The 16,536-nt window shown below is 40.0% G+C and overlaps 1 protein-coding gene across 1 annotated transcript in view; it reads right to left on the minus strand.

Moving 5' to 3' along the window:
• The window catches only part of DTWD2 (DTW domain containing 2), a 115,226-nt gene that overhangs the window by 61,515 nt on the left and 37,175 nt on the right, over window positions 1-16,536 (minus strand). The window contains exon 4 of the mRNA XM_007527910.3: window positions 10,895-11,087. Within this exon, the coding sequence (XP_007527972.1) occupies window positions 10,895-11,087 (193 nt within the window). The remainder of the gene's footprint in view (window positions 1-10,894; window positions 11,088-16,536) is intronic.

Below are 16,536 nucleotides of genomic sequence, written 5' to 3' on the forward strand. Positions count from 1 at the left end.
AGAGACGAATCACCAAAATATACAAAGAGCTCAGCAAACTTAGCAACAAAAAAGCAAATGGCCCCATCCACAAATGGGGAGAGGGTATGAACAGAACATTCACTCCAGGGGAGATCCAAAAGGCTAACAAAAATATGAAAAACTGCTCCAGGCCGCTGATTGTCAGAGAAATGCAAATAAAGACAACATTGAGATACCACCTCACTCCTGTGAGAATGGCATACATCAAAAAGGACAGCAGCAACAAATGCTGGAGAGGCTGTGGGGACAGAGGAACCCTCTTGCACTGCTGATGGGAATGTAAATTTGTCCAGCCTCTGTGGAGAGCAGTCTGGAGAACTCTCACAAGGCTAGATATGGACCTTCCATATGACCCAGTAATTCCTCTCCTGGGAATCTACCCCAAGGACTCTGTAACACCCAACCAAAAAGAGGTGTGTACTCCTATGTTCATAGCAGCACAATTCATAATAGCTAAAACCTGGAAGCAACCCAGGTGCCCAACAACAGATGAGTGGCTGAGAAAGCTGTGGTATATATACACAATGGAATAATATGCAGCTATCAAGAACAATGAACCCACCTTCTCTGACCCATCTTGGACAGAGCTAGAAGGAATTATGTTAAGTGAGCTAAGTCAGAAAGATAAAGATGAGTATGGGATGATCCCACTCATCAACAGAAGTTGAATAAGAAGATCTGAAAGGGAAACTAAAAGCAGGACCTGACCAAATTGTAAGTAGGGCACCAAAGTAAAAGCCCTGTGGTGAGGGGTAGACATGCAGCTTCCTGGGCCAGTGGGGGGTGGGAGTGGGTGGGAGGGATGGGTCACAGTCTTTTGGTGGTGGGAATGGTGTTTATGTACACTCCTAGCAAAATGTAGACATATAAATCACTAGTTAATTAATATGAGAGGGGGAAAATCAATTGTATGTCTCAAAGTTTTTCAAAACACAAACTGAATCTTTTTAATATATAGGTTGTGTATTTGATATGCGGACTCTCTCAAAAGCCTAGACCAAGTAGATTAGAAGCAACGAATAACACAGCTATATACAAGATACTGGGTACTGTACAGCAAACCATAACAAAAGAACTTTTCAAAGTTAACCCAGTTACCAAATAATGTGATAACATTAACTATCGATTGTCTTTTTGAACCCTAAGACAGCAGGAACCTCACATCTCCACTATAGAGCCCCTACTTCCCCCAGTCCTGGAACCCTTGGATAGGGCCCACTTTCCCGTATGCCTCTCCCAATCCATATCAAATAATATTGCATCCGCCGATCACAACCTAACCAACGCAACGATTGCCACCTCAACATGCTTCACCTTAGACTGTGTCCAGAGACTTCACGTGTGGAATGACAACCCTTCAGCTTCATTACTCGGGTGAGACCTTTCCTTTTATAGTACACTCTAATTTCATCTCAGGTGGTTCACTTTCTAACAAAGTTCCAAAACCTAGATATACACCAGTTTCTGTGAGAGAGAGCATATGTTCACACGTATCCATAAACTACTGCAAAATATATACCTGAAAGCAGAAGTACACTAGAGTTTGCAGTGAGTACCTCCCTAACACTTCCTCTCCACTATTCCAAGCTTTGGGTCCATGATTGCTCAACAATTTGTTTGGCTTTGTATGTTAACTCTCTTTTCAATCACCAGGTTCCAGATGCCATCAGGATGCTAGCCAGGCTTCCCTGGACTGAAGACCCCACCAATAAGTCCTGGAGCTCAGCTTCCCCAGAGACACACCCTACTAGGGAAAGAGAGAGGCAGACTGGGAGTATGGACCAACCAGTCAACTCCCATGTTCAGCGGGGAAGCAATTACAGAAGCCAGACCTTCTACCTTCTGCAACCCTCAATGACCCTGGGTCCATGCTCCCAGAGGGATAGAGAATGGGAAAGCTATCAGGGGAGGGGGTGGGATATGGAGATTGGGTTGTGGGAATTGTGTGGAGTTGTACCCCTCCCACCCTATGGTTTTGTTAATCAATCCTTTCTTAAATAAAAAAATTTTTTTAAAAAGAAAAAGAAGTTCAGAAAAGGAAACTAAAACCAGGATCTGAAATAAATTGAAAATAGGGCACCAAAGTAAAAACCCTGTGGTGAGCAGGAGGGTGGACATGTGGCTTCCTTGGCCAGCGGGGGGTTGGGTGGGTGGGATGGGACACAATCTTTTGGTGGTGGGAATAGTGCTTAAGTACACACCTATTAAATTGCAGTCATATAAATCACTAATTAATATGAGAGGGGGATAAACTGATTGTATGTCTAACAAAGGGACTTTTCAAAGCTAACCCAATTGCCAAATAATGTGATGATAACAGCAACTATCCATTGTCTTCTTGAACCCTAAGACAGCAGGAACCTCACATTTCCACTATAGAGCCTAAACTTCCCCCAGTCCTGGGACCCTAGAGTAGGGCCCACTTTCCCGTATGCTTCTCCCAATTCTTATCAAATAATATTGCATCCGCTGATTGCAACCGAATCAACGCAACAAGTGCCACCTTAGCACGCTTCACTTCAGACTGTGTCCAGAGACTTCAGGTGTGGAATGACAACCCTTCAACTTCATCACTCAGGTGAGACCTTTCCTTTCATAGTATTCTCTAATTCCATCCCAGGTGGTTCACTTCCTAACAAAGTCCCAAAACCTAGATATAGACCAGGTTCCAGGAGATAGAGCATATGTTCACACATATCCAGAAACCAGGGCAGATCTATACCTGAAAGCGTAGTACACTAGAGTTTGCAGTGAGTACCCCCCAACACTTCATCTGCACTATTCCAACCTTTGGGTCCATGATTGCTCAACAATTTGTTTGGCTTTGTATGTTAACTCTCTTTTCAGCCACCAGGTTCCAGATGTCATCAGGATGTCAGCCAGGCTTCCCTGGACTGAAGACCCCACCAATGCGTCCTGGAGCTCTGCTTCCCCAGAGACCCACACTACTAGGGAAAGAGAGAGGCAGACTGGGAGTATGGACCGACCAGTCAACGCCCATGTTCAGCATGGAAGCAATTACAGAAGCCAGACCTCCCACCCTGGGTCCATGCTCCCAGAGGGATAGAGAATGGGAAAGCTATCAGGGGAGGAGATGGGATATGGAGATTTGGTGGCGGAAATTGTGTGGAGTTGTACCCCCCCCCCATCCTATGATTTTGTTAATGTCTCCTTTCTTAAATAAATAATAAAATTTTTTTTTAAAAAAGAGTATCTAAAAAAAATAGGAAAATTGGGATTGTAGCTCTGTGACAGAGTACATGTGTTAGCATCCATGAATCTTCCCCAGTGCTGTCTATGGTGATCCCATATGGTGCCAGGGCTTTAACTCAAGTTTCAATGCGTAGTAAGGAAAGCATTCTATAGCATTAGCTATGCCTGATCCCTACATCTACTTTAAAGTAAAACAAATTGAACATGTTTGGGGTCAGGCAGTGGCACAGCACGTCGAACACACATGTTCCTATCTGAGTTCAACTCCCCCCCCCCCATCACCACCTGTAGGGAAGAAACTTTGCAAGCAGTGAAACAGGGCTACAGGTGTCTTTCTCTCTCCCTCTCTACCTCCCCTTCCCCTTCACAATTTCTTTCCTATCAAATATAAAAAAAGAAAAAATAGAAAAAATGGTTGCCAGAAGCAGTGGACTTGTCAGACAGGCACCAAAGCCCGATGATAACCCCAATGGCAATAAAAATAATAATGATAATCATAAGAAGAACAAGGAGGAGGAGGAGAAGAAACATTTTAATTAGAATTTTTAGTATAGTGTGATACACTGAATTCAAATGCAAAATAATCAGATTGCTTCCTGCTTCATTCCCACCCCCCCAGCTGGCTATAACTTCAAAAGAGTTGTTTATCGCTGTCCTTTCACTTCCTCACTTCTGAATTCTGAAAACTTATTAATCTTTAAGATTCTCTCCACTTCAGAAATTATATTACTAGTTTCCTGCACCAAGTAAAAGACTGTGGGGCGGGGGGGGGGGGGGGGGCAGAATACAGGTCCAGAAAGGATGACAGAGGACTTAGTGGGGGTTGTATTGTTATATGGAAAACTGGGAAATGTTATGCATGTACAAACTACTATATTTATTATCGCATATAAAATAAGAATTCCCCAATAAAGAAATTTTAAAAAATAAATAATATTATTAGTCGCCAAGGAATATGAGAATTCCACCCAGACAAAGAAGTGAGTTGAGAGTTCAGAACTCACTAGAGTGCAGATGGAAATAGAAAGGCAATAAAATCTCTATCAAGTGTTCTGATAACTTCCTGTGAATTATGCTTCTATATACAGCAAGGCCACCATCTCTATCACATCATGTTCTAACACCCAATAGAAACAAGTTAACTCTCAAGCTCAATGTGTAAATATTAATTCTTTCTACAATCTTGGGGAAACAGTTTGTAAGTTCTTGCCTGGAGATACATGCCACAGGCTGTGAGGAGTGCATACACCCCGCTTGAGACAGGAAGATCCAGAATATAGTAATCTAAGGTCAAAGGAAAACCCTGGCATTCTGCACTTAACATTCAATTGTTCTGACTGGGCCCCAAGAATAGTGAGCTTTCGTGACATGAAATGGTTATTTTGCTGTGGCACTAACTTGAAGCACATTAATGAAAGGTGCAGTACTGGAGTCAATTAACAAACAAAAAGTAAAACATGCTCTTCAGAATCAGCATCTCAGTGAAGCTGTATTAGTCCCTAGTTTTCCAGAGTTCTTTTCCATTCAGTTTTATTTGGTAGAACAGAGAGAAATTGATAAGGGAGGGGGGAAGAGAGAGAGAAATGGAGGGAGGGAGAGAGGGACAGAGATGAGGTAGGGAGCAGAGGCTCAAACCAGGGTTCTTGTGCATGGTAATATATGTGTTCAACCTGGTACACCACAGCCTGGCCCTCTTCCAGAATTTTTTATGCGGTAACTGTGATATTTGGGGGTGGGGTGGAGAATTACATCATTAGGGGAAAGGGCAATAAAAAGCAAGCAGACTTTCAGTGCTGGTGACAGTAACAGAAACTCAAGTCTTAGATAATAAGTAAAGGATAACGATGAACTAGAATTTGGCAAGAGACTAGATAAGTAATATAAACCAGTATATAATAGCTCTACATGTACACAAGGAAAAGTTTTCATTAAAATGTCCTACCCAGTAAAGGTTCCCAATAGTACTCTGTTCATCAAGTGAGAAATTAAGCTTTAGTGGAAGTTTTAATAACAGTACAGCAAGGATATGCAAATACTTGCTGGAAATCTGTTTATGAAGAAAGCCAGAAACCTTCACAAATATTTCCATATTCACCTTGGATTTATTCCTAACAAATGTCAAGAGTCTCTTGTGTCAAATTCCTCTGAGGAAAGATTTACTGCCAAATGGTCTGGATATATTAGAAATCCAGATTAAAAGAAGGCCAAGTGAAGTCCTCAATTATGTAAGCATGAAGTTCACATATGGTTACTAGCTTACTTGAAAAAAAAAATCTTTTTTAAAAAAATCTATAAAGAAGGCAAAAATGTGGATGTTGTTCTGATTTTTGTTTTTTCTCTGCCATTTCTCTCCTGTATTAGGAGCAATATTCACACAACACTACAAGTCAATGGGTAAGCTAGACCCAAAAAAAAGCATGTGTGTGAGTGTATTCATTGTAGTACAAAAAACATCCCAAATAACATTTGAAAATAAAACCTAAGTAACTTATCAGTCAAAGAGGTGTCTCTGTAAAGAGCAGGTCTCTCAGTATTGCATTTATATTAATAATAATGCTCTGATATCTAAAACACACACACACACACTCTCTCTCTCTCTTCCTCTCTCCCTTTCTCTCTTCCTTCCTCTCTCTCATATGCACAGATACACCTCAAAATAAATAAATAAAAATTTTAATAAAAATCCCTAGATTATAGATCTGAGACACTTAGATAAGAGCTGGTCTAGAGTTTTGGGAGATAGCTCAACAGGTAGAGCACTAGCCTTTCCATGTTTGAAGTCATGTGTTTGAGCCCTGATACCACATGGGAGCATGAACACCACCAGGTGAAACTCCACAAATGCTGGAGAGGTTGCAGGAGTAAGAGGACCCTCTTGCATTGCTGGTGGAGATGTAAATAGGTACAACCCCTGTGGAGAGCTTTCACAAAGCTAGAAATGGACCTACCTTATGACTTTGCAATTCCTCTCCTGGTCATGTATCCTAAGGAATCACCCATCCAAAAAGATCTGTGTATACCTACATTTGTAGCAGCACAATTTGTAATAGTCAAAACCTGGAGGCAACCCAGGTGCCCAAAAACAAATGAATGGCTGAGTAAGTCGTGGTCTATATACACAATGGAATACTACTCAGCTATTAAAAATGGTGAACCCATCTTCTTCACCACATCTTGAATGGAGTTTGAAGGAATCATGTTAAGAGAGGTAAGTCAGAAACAGGACGAAGAATATAAGATGATCTCACTCATAGACACAAGTTGAGAGATAAGGACAGAAAGAGGAAACACAAAGCAGAACTTGGACTGGAGTTGGCGTCATTGTTACACAAGGGATGCAGGAGACACAGGGATGCAGGAGAGCAGAACCAATGACAAATTATACCAATGCTACAGATAGAAGAACACAAAACCCAAAACTGTACTAAGAATAAAGAGAGTGACATTCTCTCCTTTTATTATTAAAGAAGAAACTCAATGACCTTAAAAAAGGAAGTTGTACTTATAATATTAATCTCACAAAATCTGAAAAGCACAAGCTTAAAAAGGTGAAGAAATCAATCAAGATAAAAGTTCAAATTAATGAAACATAATAAAGTATAATAGTCATTAAAAAAAAAACAACCTAAAGGATAAAAGCTTCAAAAATCAACAAAACTGCTCATTGGTTAAACAAAAACTGTCTGTGTCTCTGTCTGATTAGAAAGGAGAACAGCTCCCTACCTGCAGGGGGTTCACTTCACAGGCGGTGAAGCAGGTCTGCAGGTGTCTATCTTTCTCTCCCCATATCTATCTTCCCCTCCTCTCTCCATTTCTCTCTGTCCTAACAATGATAACATCAGTAACAACAATAATAACTACAACAACAATAAAAGCAACAAAAGGGAAAATAAATAAATTTTTAAATTTTAAAAAAATAAAGGAGAACAAACAGGATAGGGAGATAGCATTATAGTTATGCAAAAAAATTTCATGCCTGAGGCTCCGGGGTCCCAGATTCAAACCCAATACCACTATAAGCTATAGCTGGTCAGTGTTCTGGTCCTTCTCTCAGTGTCTTTCTCTCTCATTAAAACAAAGAACAAGTGGTGGGAGGGGGCAGGAAGAGGCACAACTGGCTAAGTGCACATAGTACAAGCTCCAGGACCCATGCAAGAATCCAGGTTTGAACCCCTGGCTCCCCACCTTCAGGGAGGACACTTCACGAGCGGTAAAGCAGGTCTGCAGGTGTCTATTTTTCTCCCTCTCCCTCCCCCTCCCCCTCCTCTCTCAATTTCTTTCTACCCTAGCCAATAAAATTGGGGGGGGGGGGGGAAATAGTAGCCACCAGGAGCAGTGGATTTGTATGCAATGTAGGCACTGAGCCCTAGCGATAACCCTGGAGACAAAAAAAAAGTGTGTGTGTGTGTGTGTGTGTGTGTGTGTGTGTGTGTGTGTGTGTAAATTTAAAAAAAGAAAGGAAAAAGATCACTGTGAGAATAAATTAAGTAGAAGTTGGAGAATTCATTCACCTGGTAGGTGAACTTCCATGAATATGACACAGGTTCAAGTTCCCACACCACAGGGGCAGTGCTGTGGCAGTAAAGAAGCTCCACTGCTTAGTAGTGGGGGTTGAACTGTTATGTGGAAAACTGAGAAATGTTACATATATACAAACTATTATATTTTACTGTCGACTGTGAACCATTAATCCCTCAATAAAGAAATTTTAAAAAAGAAGCTCCAGTGCTCTCTCTCCTCTCTGTCTATGCCATCTCTATCCCTAAAGGAAAAAAAATTCACCTGAAGCAGTGAAATCATGCATGCTTGAGGCCCCAGTTTCACAAAATAAATAAATAAATAAATACAGGTATAAAGCAACCAATTTGCTAACTCAGGGAAAAGGAATAATTCTTTATAAAATACAGAAGTTACTGAAAGCTGAGCCAAACAGAAGTAGAAAGCTTGAAAAATTTCCATGAAGAAGTGTGAGAGAAGGATCTAACAGTTTACCACCTTTGCTTTGTTTTATCTTACTCTGTATGTGGCACTGGGGAATGAACCCAAGACTCTATTCATGTGCAGAACTACTGAGAAGTCTCCCAGACTCAATTTGTTGTTCTCTTCTTTTCTTCCTTCCTTTCTTTCTTTCTTTTTTTTGTGAGGAAAGGAGAGAAAGACATGAAAGGAGAGACACTACAGCACCACTACAACATGCGTGGAGTAGTTCTGGTGCTGTGGTGCTGTCCATGGTGCTCCCATTCAGTGATGGGCCTTGCCTCCAGAGTCTCACACACAGCAAGACACGTGCTCCACAAAGTGAGCTATCTCCCAACCCTAAAATGTAGCATCTTTTAGGTAACCAGGCATTAAGTGGTTTCACCAGTGACTTGCATTATTATTTCCTCTCCGTCATCACCAGGACTTCAATTGCTCCAGGTCGATTTTTTCAAACAGAAAGAGAGTGGCAGAGACAGACAGAAGAAGAGGTAGATGGCACAGGTGCTGCCATGAGAACTGCTTGACATGGTGCCAGCTTCGCAGGAAGTTCAGCACAGCTGGACTCTCCAGGTCAAACTGAAACCATCTTGCCTTTTGCCATGTATAGGGGTTGGGATTAAACTCTGTGTGGTCTTAATAATCTTTACCTATGGCCAGACTCAGAGCCTGACCAATAACAAAAATAATGACAAAACCTGCACTGTACTCTAAGATTGATCATAATGGAACAAGCAATATCAGTAATGCAGAATTTTTCAGGGAACTCCTAGAGGAAGAATTGTTTCTCCCTTTATCTACACCACTGCCTTTAGTATTCCCACCAAAATATAGGGAAAGATTGGTGCTTCCCACAGTGGTGGGGCCACCTTACATAGCATAATTAATAAACGGAAAGTTATGGTACCCACCTAGATACAATGGGCCTTTTAATCTACCACCCACCACTATGCTTCCACTTCCTTATGCAGGAATAGTACACAAAAACCTAGGTCACATAGTGAGCATACACAGAAGATGGATTCCAGCTAGACAGCTTAACTTTATGGAGAGGTTGGCCAGGTCAGCACCACCTTAGTGCCTTCTCAGTAAGGAACAAAACAAAATTCCTTGATCAAACAATGGAACAGATTTTTATGAAAAATGGGCTGTTCAATTTGTTTAAGACCCCTAGAAACATAACAAGCTTGAACGTTCTATGAACCATGACTTCTGATGCATAGGGGCAAGAGGATGCCATAAACATCCAGGGAGAATATGAATCTTAATCAACAGGACATCTGCCTAGCACACAGATATAGGAATAACAAGAGACATAGAAACTGTGATGTGATCTCTAGGGAGAAAAGTGCCCCTGGAGTGTGAATGTTCCACAAAGCAGGAGGTGTTCCCTACCTGTGCTGTTCTTACTTGGTGATTTTTGTTTTAATAATCTATACCTTGGTGATTTTTGTTTGAATGATCTAAGCCTTATGAAACTATACAGTAAAGTTTTGCCTGAGCATGGCAGAGGTGCCTCTCTCCTGCTCCTGAAGCAGTTGACATGTTTCTCTCTCATCTCATTTTTGCCGACACCCCTCATTTTTCAGGATACTCTAATAACCTGGGCCCCGACAGGTAGATACCACAGCACTAAAACTTCCTCCAGTGCAGTGGGAGGTGCTCTTGAACCTGTATCATACACAGAACAATGCAGGTGCACTAGCCAAGTGAGCTTACTTGTCATGCCTGAGTCCTAATTTTCAAGAATTAGAAGGAATTCCAGTATTATTTAAACTATTATAGGTCATAGAAAAATATTAAAACCTTTCCAGTTTACTTGGTGATATTATTAGTACATGAATCTGATTTTTTTTTAAGTAAAAAAATACCTTAGTGGCCAGGTGGTGGCACACTGAATTAAGTGCACACATTACAGTGTGCAAGGACTTGGGTTCAAGTCCTGGTCCCTACCTGAAGGGGGAAAGCTTCACGAGTGGTGAAGCAGGGCTGCAGGTGTCTCTCTGCCTCTGTCCCTCTCTACCTCTCCCCTCTCCTCTCAGTTTCACTCTGTCTCTTATCAATAACAAGTAAATAAAAAGTCTTTAAAAAATGATTTTAAAATACCTGAATTATGTAATTCAATACCATTAAGTAAAGCACTGAGCATTAGCAATATATTGAAATGTTAGTATAATATCATCAACTAGAGTTTATTCCTAGAACAAAAGAATGATTTAACATTAGAAAATGTATAATGGTTACTTATATCAACAAGGATAAGGGTAAACCACAGATCTAATAATGAATGACAAAACAACAACAAAAAAAAGCCCTTCATAAAAATTTAGTCATTCCTAGTAAAAACAGGGCATTTTGGTTAGTAAAAGAATTTAAACATAATGCTTCTTAACAAAAATATTAATACATACAGAAATCATTAATCCTAGACTTCTCTGGTTGAATGTCTCAGGACCCAATATAACTAACTCCCACCATTATGATGAAGATTAGCAGCAGGAACTGAGAATGGCAAATCTGACACTTTCTACATATATACTCAAACACATCCATATATACACATATATACATATTCACATATACAGATGCCATCAAGTTCACACATTAAAATGTATGTATACCTCCCCACGGGAAGCATACAACATACATAGCTGTGTGTGTTTGTTTTAGAGTACTAGTTTACCTGTTTGGGAAGTCGGAACAAGGAATTCTTATAGAAAATATCCTTAGCCTGACTCCATGTGCCATCAATGATGACAATTGTGGAAGGGTAAATAGGAGAATCTATTATAAATTCTTCCAAGTTAGCAGCTTCAGCCCCTGGATATAGTATTAATGTACCAGAACTCCGACAAATAGCTGAAAGTTCAGGATCTCTAAAAGTCAAAAAAAAAAAAGTATTAGCATGCAGAAGGAAAAGTTTTTAATTCTTACTGAATTTCATTCAAACAGGCCAAGAAAATAGCCTACAGTTATACATATAATTCTTAACCCTGAGGCTCTGGGGTCCCTGGATCAATCAATGTCATTCCCACAAGCCAGAGCTGAGCAGTGCTCTTGTTTAAAAAAAAAAAAATTGAATTTCATTCAGAAATACATCTAAAAGCATCTTGGCATTGGAGATGTACTAATGAGTGAGAGACTTTGTAAGCAACAAAACCACCGAGGGGGGACAGAGACAAGTTAAAGTCGTGATAAAATAAATAGCATTTTCTTCACTGTCAAATCACATCGACAGTGTTGGCAAGTAACACATTTTAACGTTGTCCCTTGAGGTTGGGATCAAGGTTAAGATGTTGAATTTCACAAATCCTAATATATATAATCTGAAGGCCTACTTAGTGCAATGGGTGTGGGTAGGGGTGGGGGAAAGTGGCATGAAGGAAGAAGTATAAATGATCCAATTTGCAAATGTTGATACTACTTATAAAGAAGGTACCAGGGGAGGCTGGGAAATACCAGGCCCAGTACAGCATATCTTAGCATGCATAACAACACATCTCAGCCCCACACTGGAGCATCATGGATGGCTAGACTGGTACTGTGGTGTCACTCCACTCTCTAGCTCTCCCTCCATCTCTCTCCTAGCTCGCACATGTGTGGCTCTCCCCACCCTCTCCACCCTATGCTGTCACCTCATATTGAAAAAAAGAAAGAAAAATGTGGACCTGAGAGGCCTCTGAGCAGTACCATAGAAGCACAAGGCTGTGAGTTAATAGCCAGAAATAGATTTTTTTTAAAAAAAGTTCTGGGAAAGCTAGAATGAATAAAGAAATTTAGGAAGTCATTGACAAAATTTATATATATATATATATATATATATATAATCCCAAAATATTATCTTGTATACTTGAGCAAAAAATTAAAAATGAATATGCCACCAAGCTAGAGAACCTGGAAGAAATGGACAATTTCCTAGATACCTACGAACTTCCAAAATTAAATAAAGAGGAACTAGATAATATGAACAGGCCCATCACAGTTAATGAAATTGAAACAGTTATCAAAAACCTTCCCAATAATAAACCAGATAGTTTACAAATGAATTCTACAAAACCTTCAAAGGAGAACTAATACCTCTACTTTGTAAATTCTTCCAAATGACTGAAGACACTGGAATACTCCCTTCCAGCTTCTATGAAGCCAACATCACTTTGATACCAAAAACAGACAGGGACATAACCAAAAAAAAAAAAAAAACTACAGGCCAATATCTCTGATGAACATAGATGCTAAAATACTGAACAAAATTCTAGCCAACCAGATATAGCAGTGTATTAAAAAGGTTGTTCATCATGACCAAGTGGGGATGTAAGTTTTAACCCAAGGATGTAAGTTTGATTTAATATACGTAAATCAATCAACGTGATCTACCACATGAATCAAAGCAAGAACAAAAACTACATGGTCATATCAATAGATGCAGAGAAAGCCTTTGACAAAATACAACATCTCTTTATGATCAAAATACTACAAAAAAATGGGACTAGGTGGAAAATTCCTGAAGATAGTGGAGTCTATATATAGCAAACCTACAGCCAACATCATAGTCAATGGCGAAAAACTGGAAGCATTTCCACTCAGATCAGGTACTAAACAGAGTTGCCCACTATCACTATTAATATTCAACATAGTGTTGGAAGTTCTTGCCATAGCAATCAGGCAGGAGCAAGGAATTAAAGGCATACAGACTGGAAGAGAAGTCAAACTCTCCCTATTTGCAGATGACATGATAGTATACATAGAAAAACCTAAGGAATCCAGCAAGAAACTTTTGGAAATCATCAGGCAATACAGTATGGTGTCAGACTACAAATTTAACATTCAAAAGTCAGTGGCATTCCTCTATGTAAACACTAAGTTAGAAGAAATTGAAATCCAGAAATCAATTCCTTTTACTATAACAACCAAAACAATAAAATATCTAGGAATAAACCTAACCAAAGAAGTGAAAGACTTGTATACTGAAAATTATGAGTCACTACTCAAGGAAATTGAAAAAGACACAAAGAAGTGGAAACGTATTCCATGTTCATGGGTTGGATGGTCATTAACATCATCAAAATGAATATACTATCCAGAGCCATATACAAATTTAATGCTATCCCCATCAAGATCCCAAACATATTTTTTAGGAGAACAGAACAAACGCTACAAATGTTTATCTGGAATCAGAAAAGACCTAGAATTGCCAAAACAATCATGAGAAGAAAGAACAGAACCGGAGGCATCACATTCCCAAATTTCAAATTGTATTATAGGGCCATTGTCTTCAAAACTGCTTGGTACTAAAACATGAATAGACACACTGCCCAGTGGAATAGAACTGAGAGCCTGGAAGTAAGCCCCCACACCTGTGGACATCTAATCATTGACAAAGGTGCCCAGACTATTAAATGGGGAAAGCAGAGTCTCTTCAACAAATGGTGTTGGGGAAAAATGGATTGAAACATGCAGAATAATGAAAGTGAACCACTATATTTCACCAAATACAAAAGTAAATTCCAAGTGGATCAATGACTTGGATGTTAGATGAGAAACTATCAGATACTTAGAGGAAAGTATTGGCAGAACTCTTTTCTGCATAAATTTTAAAGACATCTTCAATGAAATGAACCCAGTCACAAAGAAGACTAAGGAAAGTATAAACCTATAGGGCTACATCAAATTAAAAAGCTTCTGCACAGCAAAAGAAGCCACTACCCAAACCAAAAGACCCCTCACAGAATGGGAGATCTTTACATGCCATATATCAGACAAGAGGCTAATAACCAAAATATATAAAGAGCTTGCCAAATTCAACAAGAAAACAAATAACCCCATCCAAAAATGGGGAGAGGTCATAGACAGAATATTTGCCACAGAAGGGATCCAAAAGGCTGAGAAACACATGAAAAAATGCTCCAAGTCATTGACTGTCAAAGAAATGCAAATAAAGACAACAGTGAGATACCATTTCACTACTATGAGAATGTCATACATAAGAAAAGGTAGCAGCAGCAAATGCTGGAGAGGTTGTGGGGTCAAAGGAACCCTCCTGCACTGCTGGTGGGAATATAAATTGGTCCAACCTCAGTGGAGAACAGTCTGGAGAACTCTCAGAAGGCTAGAAATGGACCTACCCTATGGTCCTGCAATTCTTCTCCTGGGGATATATCCTAAGGAAACCAACACACCCATCCAAAAAGATCTGTGTATGCATATGTTCTTAGCAGCACAATTTATAATAGCCAAGACCTGGAAGTAACCCAGGTGTCCAACAACAGATGAGTAACAGAGTAAATTGTGGTCTATATACACAATGGAATACTACTCAGCTATTAAAAACGGTGACTTCACCATTTTCAGCCAATCTTGGATGGAGCTTGAAAAAAATTATTTTAACTGAAATAAGGCAGAAACAGAAGGATGAATATGGGATGATCTCACTCTCAGGCAGAAGTTGAAAAACAAGATCAGAGGGAGTCGGGCGGTGGCGCAGCGGGTTAAGCGCAGGTGGCGCAAAGCACAAGGACCGGCATAAGGATCCCGGTTCGAGCCCCCGGCTCCCCACCTGCAGGGGAGTCACTTCACAGGCGGTGAAGCAGGTCTGCAGGTGTCTGTCTTTCTCTTCCCCCTCTCTGTCTGCCCCTCCTCTCTCCATTTCTCTCTGTCCTGTCCAACAACCAATAAAAACTACAACGATAAAACAAGGGCCACAAAAGAGAATAAATAATAAAGGCTCTTTAAAAAAAAAAAAAAAAAACAAGATCAGAAGAGAAAACACAAGTAGAGCCTGAACTGGAGTTGGTATATTGCACCAAAGTAAAAGACTCTGGGGTGGGTGGGGAGACTACAGGTCCAAAAAGGATGACAAAGGACGTAGTGGTGATTTTATTGTTATGTGGAAAACTGGGAAATGTTATGCATGTACAAACTATTGTATTTACTGTTGAATGTAAAACATTAATTGTTAGGAACATGTGTAAGCCTGATAGAGCTTAGGGAGAACCACCCCCATCTTTGGATGGAGGTCTGAGAAGATAACCTCTTGGTAAGTCTCTCTCAACCGAGGTGAGCATAAGGGGGAAACTCAGACTTGGTTCTTTCCTTCTTGACTCTCAGGCCCACAGGAACCCCAGTACTTCCCTCCATTAACTGCAGGCCACATGGCCGCAGATTCACTCATTCAAAGTCACCTTTTGATCACAGAAGAACACACCTTATCACACACTTCATCACACACCTCAGACCCCAGACAAGATAAATTCCAAACTACATGGCCTTTTGATATCTGTCTTCTTTCTGTCTCACCCTACGGGTTTAACCCCTATGCTTCTCTCAAATACCTTTGGATAATTAAGTTGCTTGTGTCATGGAGAATAACTGTCTTATATCTCATCAATTCCTGTCATACCAGCCCCCTACCTTAGGGGCATGCTGACCAGTTAAGAAACCTGTAATTTCTGTCATATTTCAACAATAATTAACTTCATGGCTTTTCTATTTAACTCATGTCCACTTTGCTAATAAACGGACTCTAGGATTCTGGGATTCTAGGACTCAGATTCTAGGCACGCTAAGAGTCCCCTGGTGTCTTTTACTTTGTGTCACCCCTGTCGTGAGCGAGAAAGAACCAGCCCGTTACCTTTCCCCTGGAGACCACCCCACCGGAGAGAGAGAGAGAGATACCCCGAAAATTAATTCCCCAATAAAGAAATTTTTAAAAAAATTTTAAATGAGCATTTTCAAATTTCATCTACACAGGATACCTACCAAAAGCAGTAAATCTCTTAGCCATTCCTACATGGCTTTATCAGATCAGCTAACAAAAGCCTAAATTAGTCATTCAATTACTGAAGGTAATTTAAATAAATAATCTTAATGAGGTTTAGTTTAAAATTCGTCAGTAAATAATATTTTCTGAGTGAACACTATACTACTCCTCATAATATAGGGGGGAAAAACAGGAAAATAAAAGCACTTCACTGGTGTATTGCACCAAAGTAAATGAATCTTGGGGGGTGGGGAGGGGCTCAGGTCTTGGTACATAAAGTTGGAGGAAGACCTTGGCTGGGGTTGAGAGAGTTTTGCAGAAAATTGAGAAATTTTATACATGTATCAAAAACTGTATTTACTTTAAACCACAAATTCTCTCAATAAATAAAAAGAAAAACAGAATTCAAAAGGTATTAATACACAGAATTAATAAATGTTTGATAATCAATTTTTTAAAATTATTCATTGTGGGAGTCGAGCGGTAGCGCAGTAGGTTATATGCACGTGGCGCAATGTGCAAGGACTGGGCCTAAGGATCCGTTTGAGTCCCTCACTCCCCATCTCAGG

Source organism: Erinaceus europaeus, chromosome 2 (assembly GCF_950295315.1).
Source record: "Erinaceus europaeus chromosome 2, mEriEur2.1, whole genome shotgun sequence".
In the NCBI taxonomy this organism is placed as follows: Eukaryota; Metazoa; Chordata; class Mammalia; order Eulipotyphla; family Erinaceidae; genus Erinaceus; species Erinaceus europaeus.